The following is an 11,700-nucleotide window of genomic DNA, read 5'->3' on the forward strand; positions in this document are numbered from 1 at the left end:
TAGATATTGCCGATGTGCTGGGATGCTTGGTGGTGGGGTGAGGGGTGAGAGGACTCAATAAGTATCCACTGGTGTGGAGGAAGTCCAAAGCTCACTTTAGGCAGACGGTCCTCATGGTCTTAGAATAGGGAAATATATATTATGCTAGGCATTGTTGGTATTGGACGGTGAATGATGAGGGTATCTCGCTACCAAGTAGTATTGGGCCACATTCACAGTTGCTATTGTCACGCCTGCAAACCCAGAAGTCAGCAAAACCACAGTGTGCTACTCAGAGCAATACTCACTAACATCTGGAATGCCCTGCTCCTGTAATGCGCACTATATATACTGTTCTCACATGCAGAGTGGGAGAATTCCAACCCAAATCACAACGACAGGTATATCAGAAAACCACCGTACTCTTCTGTCCTAGCAGCATATTCTCCTCGAATTCAATTTTCTTGATATGCTGCCCCGGCACAACAATCAGTCCAACAAAGCGGCTGTTCCAGGCCACAGACGCAGATTGGTTACCCGACTCTTCAACTGCCTTGCGAATGGCCTCTGCCGAAGGAGCACGGTACTCATGTGCTAGCGCGAGAATGATGTTGCGGTCCTGATGGACGTTAAAAGCCGCTGTGATTCATAATCACAGCCAATATCAGCTACTCACCTTGTCCGTGCATTTCATCTGACCACCAAAGACGCGGCCATCACTCGCGTGTATGCGCAGGTTCTTTCCAATAAACTGGCTTAGCCAAAAGGTGGCTTGCTCGTTGTCCATTTCAGGCGTCTTTTTGGCTCGTGAGGAGAACCAACTGTGGCGGTTTCTCCTCTTTGCCGCCAACATGGTCGCTCTCTGGAAAAAGAGGGGACCCCAATGTGGCTGTGTAAATCGCCTGGGGCTGGAGGAAGTGGCTTGAGGCGAATGGAGGTGGGAAACATCGCCGAAAAACCTTGGCGTCTTGGCGTGTTTGACGCGTTTGCTGATGATTTTTGGAACTGTAATGAGCGCATGCGACGGCCGCAGTTCTCGCCCACGACAAGATGCATTCAATACGGCGGAGCTGCCAATTGGCACTCCAGAACCCACGATATGCCTGTATATACGCCAATTGCTCGAGGCGGGCCTTCTCACAGAGTTCCGCCCACTCAAGAGGTCCGCATCCTCTTCCTACTCAACCAGCACTGTTCGCCCAGAGATTGACTCGATACAGGCGCCCTCCCAAACTTTCTCCCACCCTCTTCTCCTGAGCTCTCCACCCTCCTCTCGACCTTCAATTCAAAGGTCTTGCTCCCATATCATCTGACAAAAGAGCAACAAAAACTCGTCTATTCGCAAGAGTCCCGACCCAAACTCGAAGCCGAGCCTGTGGAGATTACCCTGGGAGACGTCACTCTTCCCCTCGAGCACCTGGACCGTAACAAGCTACCCGACCGCTGGCAGACACTCCGTGGTGTAGTGGAGAAGAGCGAAACGCAGGAAGACTGGGAAAACGTACTTCGATGTCTCGAGGGATTCGTGGAAGCGGGAATCAGGGCCAGGCCCCAATGGCAGGAAATGATTATCAGGAAACTGGCCTTGGCCGATATGCACCACTTGATATTGAAGGCGCTGCAGAGGCCAAAGGCAACAGGGATTCGTCTGAGCAACCGAGGTGTGCTGACCCAAGTCTTGAGAAGTGTGCACAGCAGGGCTGCAATGGCCGAATGGGACCAGGAAGAGACGACAAAAGCGCTCAAGATGGCGAAGCAGGTTGTGGAGCTCATGGAGCATAAGGATCATTGCGGTAATAAACCTGTGACTCTGACAGAGAAGGATGGTGACTGGAGGGGGCACCCTGTTGTTATTGCGCTACCCACTGAACTGGCTGCTGTCGTTGCTGAGAAGTACGGTGGGGACAAAGAGGAGGCCAAGAAGATGGCAACCCGCTTGGTTGCTGCAATCAAACAGATCGATTTTGTTGTAAGTCTCCCTCTTCCGCCGACCACCTGAATATCTTTTAATTAACATTTTTTTCTAGTCATCGCTCAATGGTCTCTCGGAAAGTTCAACCAAAACGTCTGCCGACTTCCCGGATGTTAAATCGCACCTCGACTTCGTCACCAAGCATTGCCATGATTTGCTCGAACTTGTTATTGTTTGGAACGCGCTCAAGACGTCTCGCAAGGTGCTCGGGGGCGACATGCCCATGGCGAACGAGGCGCAGCAATTCGAGAAAAAGGTTGAGCAAGTCCTGATGCAATCAGTAGATAAGCTCAATACTCTTGCATCACGCGATGGAGGGGTGCTGAAGACACAGTACCTAGGCATGGTAAAGGAGGCGGTTGAGGAGTGCAGTTAGGGCGTGAGACTGTAAGATGTAGGATCATATTGTAAAAAAAACACCGAGGCTACCATGTGAATATCCAAGTATGATATATTTCTACGCAATGCAGAAAGAGCTGGCGTTAGCCTGTCATCAATTGGAGAAAGCTCTAAACCCGATTAAAAAAATGAAAGCTTTCATCAACTTCTAATCCATCACTCTCCTGATTTCGAAACAATAAAAAGAGCAAATCAATAATTCTTGACTTTTAAGCAATAACGCCATGACTGGTTCTATCACAATACCAAGACCCCCAACCTAAGACGTAAAATCCCACCTCCTCCCCCTTGACCTAACCACCCTCTTATCACCCTTATACTTGAACACCCTTATCTTGCGCCTCCCCTTCTCTATACTTTTCCTCAACCCAGCCCTGACCCCGGTACTATCCACGAAAAACTCGTCGTCAGGCCCAACCTCCACCGCACGCTCCAGCCGCTCCAACTCGTCAATCTGGTCAAAGATAGGGTGCCTGGGCAGCATGAACACGTCTTCGATTAGCAAGCCAACGAATTCGTTCCAGGTATCTAGCACCATGGGCCGCGAGTTTATGCGTGCGTGCGCATGTAGTCGCAATGCATCGCCGTAGAGACCGAGGAGCTTGTCGAGCACAATTGTGTTTTTAGAGAGTATGCAGCGTAACTGTGTCTGGAGGTGCTGATGGTTTCGGGGGCTGTGGAGGTCAAGGCGCATGGTGGGGAGCTTGCACTGGATTTCGTGCAGAACGAGCGAGCAGAAGCAGCGGTTTGGAAAGTCGTCGGCGTAGTCTGACAGGAGGATGGCGTCGATGAGCGTGGGGTGTAGAATCTTTTCCAGGTCCGTGAGAGACGGCATGATGTACGGAGCGGGATGTTTGCCGACATATTTGGGAGAAAGATCAGGGAGTGCTGTGGCATGCGCGGATTTATTCTCAATTATACGTTTGAGCTTGATTGTTGTGGGTAGAGGAACTATATGGCGGGTGAAATCGAGCGGTTGGCTTCTGCGTCTTCTAATAGCCAGTTGAAACGGAGTTGGTAAAGGAGTTTTGGAGTCCGAGGATGAAGTCAACTGTATACAAGCAAAGTCCCGTATAATGATGTCAGAGGGAAGCCATGTTGACCGAGAAGAGAGATTCCCCTCTGCCTCTTTTGCATCGGATTCGGAAAAAGCTCGTGGCCTTTTGGGTAACGCTTGAAATGGATCGATTTCAGAATGATCGACAAGAGTTTGCGGAGATGGGCGCCCCGAAGCATCCTTGGTGACAGGCGATGCAAGCCGAGTATCAGAGACAGCACGCACTGCACCAATAGTACATAGACCATTCGACGTCTCCAGCGAATGACGCATTGGGGAATCCGCTTTGGCGTTGATAGTGCCAGACTCGTGTATATCTTTCTCATCCCATAACGTCTCCAACGATTGCGGCAGCGCAAGCTGCGCCTCTGTATCCATATTCACAACGAAAGATGATGGTAGTGGAATAACGGTACTCCATGCCAGGATAACAGTAGCGAGTTGACAGTGGACGTAAGTTTTCGGCTTGACAGACATTCAAGAAGACAAGAGTGATTGACTTGCCATAGGAACAAAATAGGAGATAGACAAGGGGGGAGAAATAGCGAGCTTGAAGGTATTGGGGTGCTGCCCTGTGTGTCCTCATTCCATCTATTGAAATGTTGCTGCCTTATTTGTAACCACGGTTCTCTAAGCCGCTGCCTTTGTTGTGATCCTTGTAGAAATTACTACCCCAAACGCAAGTTCTCTCCCCAAAATCCTATCCTGGAAGGCTACGGGGAAGGCTACGTTTCTTTTCTAAGAAGCAAGAAGCTGATACGCGACACGCAAACCAAGTGGGATCCCATCAAAGTAACAGTGATCACGGTGAGTAGTAACCAGTCGTAACTGCCACTCGTTCTCCCGCTGGAAGAATCATTTAGCAAAGCAGCAGGTGGACATCGTTGCGCATGGTCACAAGGACAAAGCGATCCCGGCTATTCGAGAAAGGCAACCGCGGCTGAAGGCCGAGGAAAGGACACAGAGCCTTGAACATCAGGCGCTGCTCGTGAAATAGTCGTATTCGTACAATGGTATCATTCTTCAAAGCCCAACCACTCTCCGGCGTCGCTGTCTCCATCTTCCATTTCTTCATCCACAATGCCATTTTCTATTTCCTTAACGCCAAAGTCGATAGCAAGTGGTGTGTCATCCTTCTTACCCACAGGTTGAGAAAGCAGATATTCGATGCGATAGATGTTGTCATCTGCTAACCTGGCAAGTTCGGCTTGAATCCTCCTCACTGCCTTTTCCACGCTTCGCAACTCTGCTTCTAAACCGCCCTTATGCTCTTTCATCCATCGGCCGTGCTTGCTAAGAAGCGATTCTATCCATACCAAGTTGAATTCCAGATGTGGGGACTCGTCGGCCTGGTGTGCGACGAACCGCAGTAGCCGACCAAGGTAGACAGAAGGCAGTTCTTTAACTACAAGCGGGATATTGGTGACGGGTGTAGCTTCGTAAACGCGTCGGATGAGGTTGCGCTCATTCAATCGGAACGCCATTACTAGGGCCTTGAGGTAATCCTTTTGTGCCAAAGTATCGAGAGTGGTCGCTGGTGTGACGCTAATGTCAAGATCGAATGGATCAAACTGGAACGTATTGTCCAGCGAGTATATGAGCAAGCCCTCTGTGGAGGCAGCACAAAAAGCGCGTCCAGTAGGCGAAAAGGCAACGTCTGGGACTCGCACTTCAGGCCGTGTTCGCCTTGCGCCAATGCCCTTTTGAGCGCCGGGAAGGGTAGTATCTCTGCGGTCTTCAAGATCCGACGCTTCGCCTTGGTCATCAATGAGGCCTTCTGGACCTGCTTCAGTGAGGAGTTTGCTGTTCAAGAACTCTTGTGTACCATCCAAAGATAAATTGACAGATACAGTAAACTTCTTGAGCAAAGCACCTGACTGGACATCATACAAGCAGATGTATTTGCTGTTGCCGCCAGCCAAGACGCAAGTGCCGTCTGCACTGTACTTGACAGATGAAAAGGCCTTTGTGCCGGCGACATTGGCTGCCGTTCGTCGGTCGGACATTTTACGGCCACCAGATACATCCCGTCGCGCATCGACGCCGCTCTCCTGTGCAGCGTCGGAGACATTCCAAAAGGTTAGCTGGCCATCGAGCGTTGTGACGGCAATTTGCTTTGAGTCTGGACGGAAAGCCACGCAGAGGATATCAGCCATGAGCTGTAGTGGCTCGCTAGTCTGAGTGCGGGCAAAGATGTTCCAAAGGCGCACGGTCCTGTCCCAGCTTCCACTGACTAGTGTACCTGCATCTGGAGAGAAGGATAGAGAGGATACAGGGCCTTCGTGTCCTGATAGGCGATCGAGCAGCTGGCCAGTCTGAACTGACCAGATGTGGATGTCAAAGGAATCGATGGAACCTGCGCAAACAACCTCTCCACTGGGATCGACAGCGAGCGAGGAGAAGGAAAGTCTGGAGGGAGCTGTGAATGTGCGAAAATTCCTGTAGCGATGCAAGTCCCATGCGCGTACGGAGCCGTCAAGACTGGCTGTGAACAGGACATTGCCTTTTTTTGCAAATTCGCAGGCTGTCACACCACCCATGTGCTCTGTAAAGGTGACGACGCAGAAGCCCGAGTTGACGTCCCACACCTTGATCTTGCCGTCGTCTGCGGCAGTAATAATTCTTTGACCATCTGGCGAATAGGCAATGGTGTTCATGGAGTCAAAATGGCCTTGCTGCTTCAAGATGTATGATTCCGACTGCCACTCCCAGACGAGCAGCTGGCCCAGCTTTGATGCACCAAAGGCGAGCCACTCGCCAGTCTTGTTGATGGCGACATAGTCGATGTCGTTTTGCGATATGCTCAGGCTGGAGATTTGAGCGAAGTCGGGCAGTTCGTGGATGAAGAAGATGCCGTGAGAAAAGCCGGTGACGAGCAGCTTGGACTCTGGGTGGAAGCTAGCGCATGTGACATGGGCGTTGTTCTGGTGAAAAAAGTGGCGTTCTGTGATGCCCCACTGGAGGTTGTCGTCGTCGTCTTCATCGGCGTCGGCAGGCGCATCGTAGCGCAACATGTACTTCCATGTGAAGAGGGCGCCATCCTTGCTAACAGTGTAGATTGTTTCCTGGTCTTTTGAAAACCATGCACCAGTGACCTCTTGGCGGTGGCCGCTCAGCGTGGTTTGCGCATGTCCCTCTTCCTGGTCAAGGCTCCATATGCGGGCTGTCATGTCCTTTGATGCGGAGAGGAAGAAGCGCGAGTCGCTCGACCATTCTATGCTCTTGACGGCGTTGTAGTGGCCGGTGTAGACGCGGTGGCGCACAAAAGGCGCAAACTCGAGGTCACCCTCTGCGACATCTGGGGTTGAAGGCGTGTGCCATACTTGAATTTGGCGTCCGATGCCCACTGCGAAATGGCGACCCGATGGCGAAAAGGCGAGGGCAGTCACTTCGCCGCCGAGGGAGAAGTGGTAGAGGACGATGCGGCGGGGGACATTGGTGAGGACTGCGCGGCCGTCTTGGTCGACGGAAAGAAGAAGATTTCCGCGGGGGTTAAGTGCGAGGCGAACGATGTTTTTGCGATGGGCAAAGGGAAGCGTGTACGACTTCGAGCTGGGATGCGTGAGCGGGCTGGATGCGTGGACAGATAAATATATGCGCCCACATACCTTACGAGGTCGAAGACAGTCACGCGATTGCCTACAGGCGATAGCAGACAGGTGCCATCTGGGGTGAAGAGAAGGTTGCCTCTGCTGTAGACAGTACCCAGCAAGTTGGAGAACTGGGATTATGTCAGCCAGGTGATTGTGTTGTGTAATTTGCACATGTATACTGGACGTACCTGGAAGTCAGTCTTCATGATCGCGATGGGCTGCTGAACTGCGTGACCATTGCGTTATCCAATATAGTCTGAAATGTATCGTACTGTAATGTACTCAGTGTTAATGGTCGTCGAGTAGTAACGATTCCAAGTCCACAACTTTTTTCCAGCGCTCGGATCTCCATGCAGACGCGCTAGTCAGGCGGATTCCCCGTCGCGGGCCCGTGCGCGCGTGCCTACCGACTGACCGACCGCCCGACTCTCGCAGAAAGGGGAGTCGGCCTAAATTGTCCACCACCACAAACAACGATCTCTCTCTTCTACACATAGCCCACACGCTTGCTCGTTGCTGGATCACGTTTGTGTATGTAAGTAACTCACCCATCCACTCCTCCTCGTCACTATCATCGTGATCCTGCTTGCACGCAGTCATGTTGGATTCGCGCCAAAGCCTCGACTCGACTACTAACACGTCCCTGTAGACCCTTTCCCCGTATCCATCCCGCACCTTTCTCAGCAGCTCTCGACACCACCACACCATGGCTGAGTCCGCGTCCCCAATTGGCATTGCCAATGTACGTATCTCCTTTCTCTAGCTATACATGCTACATACTAACTCTCTTGCCAGCTCCCCAACCAGAGGTACCGTCTACTGTCTCGAATGGACACGGAGCCCCCAGTCTAACGTAGCACAGGCACAAGATTGTTGCCAAGCGTGGTGCTGCTTTCACCATCATGGTAAGCCACAAGTTGCCTATACTCGCCTCGCGGATCCCCCATCTAACACGTCTAGGTTGCTGGAGAGTCTGGCCTCGGAAAGACGACCTTCATCAACACCTTATTCTCCACCACCATCAAGAACTACGCCGACCACAAGCGACGACACCACAAGCAGATGGACAAGACGGTCGAGATTGAAATCACAAAGGCAGAGCTTGAGGAGAAGTTCTTCAAGGGTAGGTTTCTCCTTCTAAATGCTTATATACAACCCTAGATACAATGGCTGACCCTTTGTAGTCCGACTCACCGTCATCGACACGCCCGGATTCGGCGACTACGTCAACAACCGCGACTCGTGGCAGCCCATCATCGAGTTCCTTGACGACCAGCACGAGTCGTACATGCTCCAAGAGCAACAACCACGTCGTACCGACAAGATCGACCTCCGTGTTCACGCCTGTCTCTACTTCATCCGCCCCACAGGTCACACACTCAAGCCCCTCGACATTGAGGTCATGAAGAAGCTGTGCACACGCGTCAACCTCATCCCCGTTGTCGCAAAGGCTGACACATTGAGTCCCACGGATCTGGCTAGGTTCAAGATGAGGGTACGTGTGCTTCTTTTTTTTCTTGTGCGCCCCCTGCGACGCATACTGACCGCTTCTAGGTACGCCAGGTGATTGATGCTCAGGGCATCAAGATCTACACTCCCCCGCTAGAGGATGACGACGCTGCCGCTATGCAGCACGCCCGCAGCCTCATCGACGCCATGCCCTTCTCTGTCATTGGCTCCGAAAAGGACGTGCAGACCAACGACGGCCGCACCGTCAAGGGCCGACAATACGCATGGGGTGTTGCCGAAGTCGAGAATGAGGAGCACTGCGACTTCAAAAAACTGCGCGCTATTCTCATCCGAACCCACATGCTCGACCTGATTCACACGACCGAGGAGAACCACTACGAAGCCTACCGCGCAGGCCAGATGGAGACGAGGAAGTTTGGCGAGGCACGCCCAAGGAAGCTGGACAACCCCAAGTTCAAGGAAGAGGAGGAGGCGCTGCGCAAGCGCTTTACCGAGCAGGTCAAGGTGGAGGAGCAGCGCTTCCGGCAATGGGAGCAGAAGCTTATTGCCGAGCGCGACCGCCTCAACAAGGACCTCGAGGCCAGCCATGCGGAGATCAAGCGTCTGGAGGGTGAGGTGGATGCTCTGCAAGGCAGCATTAACCGCTCTCACGGCCGCCGCTAAGCCGCTCAGGTTGTAGCCTATGCAGCAGTACAATGGGCTGGTGCATTTGTGGTGTGTGGCGGTGTGGCAATGATTGTCGAGATTCTTCCTCCTTGCAAGATTCCCCTTCTGTTTCGAATTGTTTGGTTGTCATATGTGTGTAATGTCGCTCTGCGATGGGGGAAGGTTTTCGGCTATGGGCAAATGTGGCACTGGACCTGGGCTAAAACAGCATGTCATAGCTTCTACTTCGTTTTTTTCTCTGGTACAATGTGGTATTAATTTTTGCCCAACTGTTTTGTTTGTCTGTCTGCCTTTGGATGATGTTGTTGGTGATGTATGGCTAGACCTTTAGCCCGCCAAAGACTCTGTCAAGTTCTTCGCCTTGCTTTGCTTTTTGCTCGGCCTGGGGATCCAAGTCCATGAGGTTTTGTTGTTGCGGATCTTTTCCCTTGTCCTCATCTACACCTTCTGGTTTGAGGATATGAACTCCGCTGTCCAGCCAGCCCGGCGCTACTCTTCTCTTCTCAGCCAAATCCTCTGCTCGTCTCCTCTCCTCCCACTGTGCCAGTGTCCTCCGCGCATCGTCTTCGAGTTGCTTCAAATGCGCCTGTAGCGCTGTGCACGACGAGAGAATCTGGTCTGGAGACGCAGACGTGCCCGACGCAGACACGACGTATGCGCCTGTGGATTCTTCTTGTTGTTGATGAGGATGGTGTGAAGGCGATGACTCGTTCTGTTGCTGTTGTTGCTGCTGCGAGAGAATACTTGGGGGCAGGGTCGAGGGAAGTGACTTGTATGAGTAAGGGAGGGGTGTGGCCGTGGGCAGCGAGACGAATGGCGAGACGGTGAGGGGGACTTGGGCGAGGAGGGGGTGGGGGTCTATGTCGGTTGGATATGTCAGCTTCTTTCACGCCATGGTGGTGAGAAGAGAGAACTTGCGTTCGTCATGCATATTCGTTGTCTTTGTTAGTGTGGGCTTGTAGGTGTGCGTGCGACTGAGGGGAACGTCAAGGCGTCAATAGCAGCGGGAGCGGAGAAGATCGGGATTGGGATCATGGGGCGGTTTGGGATGTGGGGAATAGTACGACCCAACCAAACCTAAGGATGCAAGGTACCATCAACAAGCCTAGACCAAGGCCAACTACCGTTCCTCAGGTTTTTGCGGGGTGCATAAAACACATGCGCCACCGTTGGACTTCTGATCGTCCAGCCACGCAATAGGAAGAGATGGTGTCTTATTGGAGTGTAACACAGGTTGATTACCGGTAAATGTTCAAGTGGCGAATTGCATCGCTATTCGAGACACACACGGCCATGTGCCTCCGCTTTTCTACTCGTATTGCAGAGACCCAGCATGCAATGTCGCTTACGCCATTCTCATACCACCGCCACCATGCTTCATATCACTCATACTAATAAATAGGATGACGCTGACATTCTCACAAGGTTTCACCAAACATGCCCAAGTTACACCACGTGGGTTTGCCGATCGAAGCCAAAAGGCTGGATCGCTCTTTTAAAGATGTACCTCGATGTATACTAGCCAGTACATATGTATGTTCAGTGCATACACACCTGCACCAGTAAACCTACCCTCACGCAACCACTCTTCGTGACACTCCGACATCTTGCAGCCCGTCACTTTTAGAAGACAGAGAATCCGCTGCCTACCGAGATAAGTATGACGCGGTCAGGTAGAGACGCCAGTCTTGTATGTCTCAGCGTGCCGTGCCGTGCGGATGCCGTCACTCAGCACTCAGTCAGACTGTCGCAGGCTTAAGATTAGGTTGCGAAGCGCGTAGCGAAGCCGGGTGGCGGGGTGCGGCTGAGACAAGACGTGCCCATAGCATCCGGGAAGGAGGGCGTCCAAGTACCTACATATTTATACACATGTAACCTATGTAAATATATACTAAACCGCCACATGCTAGTTAAGTGGATAGTCTCCATCACGCTTACGTAGGTATTTCCACGAACTCCCAAGCATTTCTAGACGACAGCGTGAAACATCAGTCTCTCCATCCTACCCGCTGCTGGTCCTGAAACTTGAAACTTGTTTACATGGCGGGACCCAGCAGTGCCCCCATCGCGCCCCAGTAGCTGCCGTCGATTGTGTAACATACGTGCGGTGATTAGCTGTGTTGGATCACCAGCCCTTGTGAGCAGCACAAGAGTCCTTGGCCTTGCTACGCCGCCGCCATGCGTTCTATCGAAGACTTATACCAAGTATGCACGTTGCTTGACCCAATTATGTACACTACAGCATGCATAAAAGCTATGGCGAACTCGGCAAATTACGCTGTAGTTCCTCCGTATCCGTTGCAGACATTCAGCAAAGGCTGCCCCATATGCACTTCAAGTATTGTATGCCTCTCTGCACATGTCACGATGCTAAAAACTGCTCACTAAACGGAACACGGCACCGTTGCGTAAGAGGAAGGATGGATACCTAACTCGGCATTATTTCTCATCATGACAAAGCCGCAAAAACAATAGGTACATGCTCCGTCTGTCAATATATCCGCCCTGCGCAACATGCTGTCGGGCGTTGCTGCACGTGTCCTGTATCTGTAGCACGTGCGTGG

General features: G+C 52.0%; 6 protein-coding genes across 6 annotated transcripts; 2 read left to right on the forward strand and 4 right to left on the reverse strand.

Moving 5' to 3' along the window:
* Positions 1–385: 385 nt before the first annotated feature.
* On the reverse strand, positions 386–766 carry COCSADRAFT_82226 (uncharacterized protein; the record flags this gene model as incomplete). The annotated part of the gene is made up of 2 exons (XM_007698629.1): positions 386–598; positions 656–766. 2 exons carry the CDS (start codon positions 764–766, stop codon positions 386–388), a joined length of 324 nt encoding a protein of 107 aa, XP_007696819.1.
* Positions 767–1,010: 244 nt separating this feature from the next.
* COCSADRAFT_135680 (uncharacterized protein) lies at positions 1,011–2,555 on the forward strand. The gene is made up of 3 exons (XM_007698630.1): positions 1,011–1,141; positions 1,200–1,948; positions 2,007–2,555. The coding sequence occupies exons 1-3, from the start codon at positions 1,030–1,032 to the stop codon at positions 2,325–2,327; spliced, it is 1,182 nt and encodes a 393-aa protein (XP_007696820.1). The 5' UTR covers positions 1,011–1,029; the 3' UTR covers positions 2,328–2,555.
* Positions 2,556–2,609: 54 nt separating this feature from the next.
* Positions 2,610–3,884, reverse strand: COCSADRAFT_178816 (uncharacterized protein; the record flags this gene model as incomplete). Its single annotated transcript, XM_007698631.1, has 1 exon — positions 2,610–3,884. One exon carries the CDS (start codon positions 3,882–3,884, stop codon positions 2,610–2,612), a length of 1,275 nt encoding a protein of 424 aa, XP_007696821.1.
* Positions 3,885–3,954: 70 nt separating this feature from the next.
* On the reverse strand, positions 3,955–7,285 carry COCSADRAFT_110465 (uncharacterized protein). The gene is made up of 3 exons (XM_007698632.1): positions 7,189–7,285; positions 7,016–7,128; positions 3,955–6,959 (listed from the first exon to the last, which is right to left on the reverse strand). Exons 1-3 carry the CDS (start codon positions 7,204–7,206, stop codon positions 4,424–4,426), a joined length of 2,667 nt encoding a protein of 888 aa, XP_007696822.1. The 5' UTR covers positions 7,207–7,285; the 3' UTR covers positions 3,955–4,423.
* A 421-nt stretch (positions 7,286–7,706) lies between these two features.
* On the forward strand, positions 7,707–9,133 carry COCSADRAFT_83478 (uncharacterized protein; the record flags this gene model as incomplete). Its single annotated transcript, XM_007698633.1, has 6 exons — positions 7,707–7,742; positions 7,796–7,809; positions 7,863–7,905; positions 7,961–8,123; positions 8,185–8,495; positions 8,555–9,133. 6 exons carry the CDS (start codon positions 7,707–7,709, stop codon positions 9,131–9,133), a joined length of 1,146 nt encoding a protein of 381 aa, XP_007696823.1.
* Positions 9,134–9,455: 322 nt separating this feature from the next.
* Positions 9,456–10,742, reverse strand: COCSADRAFT_157501 (uncharacterized protein; the record flags this gene model as incomplete). Its single annotated transcript, XM_007698634.1, has 2 exons — positions 9,456–9,994; positions 10,709–10,742. The coding sequence occupies 2 exons, from the start codon at positions 10,740–10,742 to the stop codon at positions 9,456–9,458; spliced, it is 573 nt and encodes a 190-aa protein (XP_007696824.1).
* Between the last annotated feature and the right edge of the window lie 958 nt (positions 10,743–11,700).

This window comes from Bipolaris sorokiniana (genome assembly GCF_000338995.1).
Source record: "Bipolaris sorokiniana ND90Pr unplaced genomic scaffold COCSAscaffold_3, whole genome shotgun sequence".
Classification (NCBI taxonomy): Eukaryota; Fungi; Ascomycota; class Dothideomycetes; order Pleosporales; family Pleosporaceae; genus Bipolaris; species Bipolaris sorokiniana.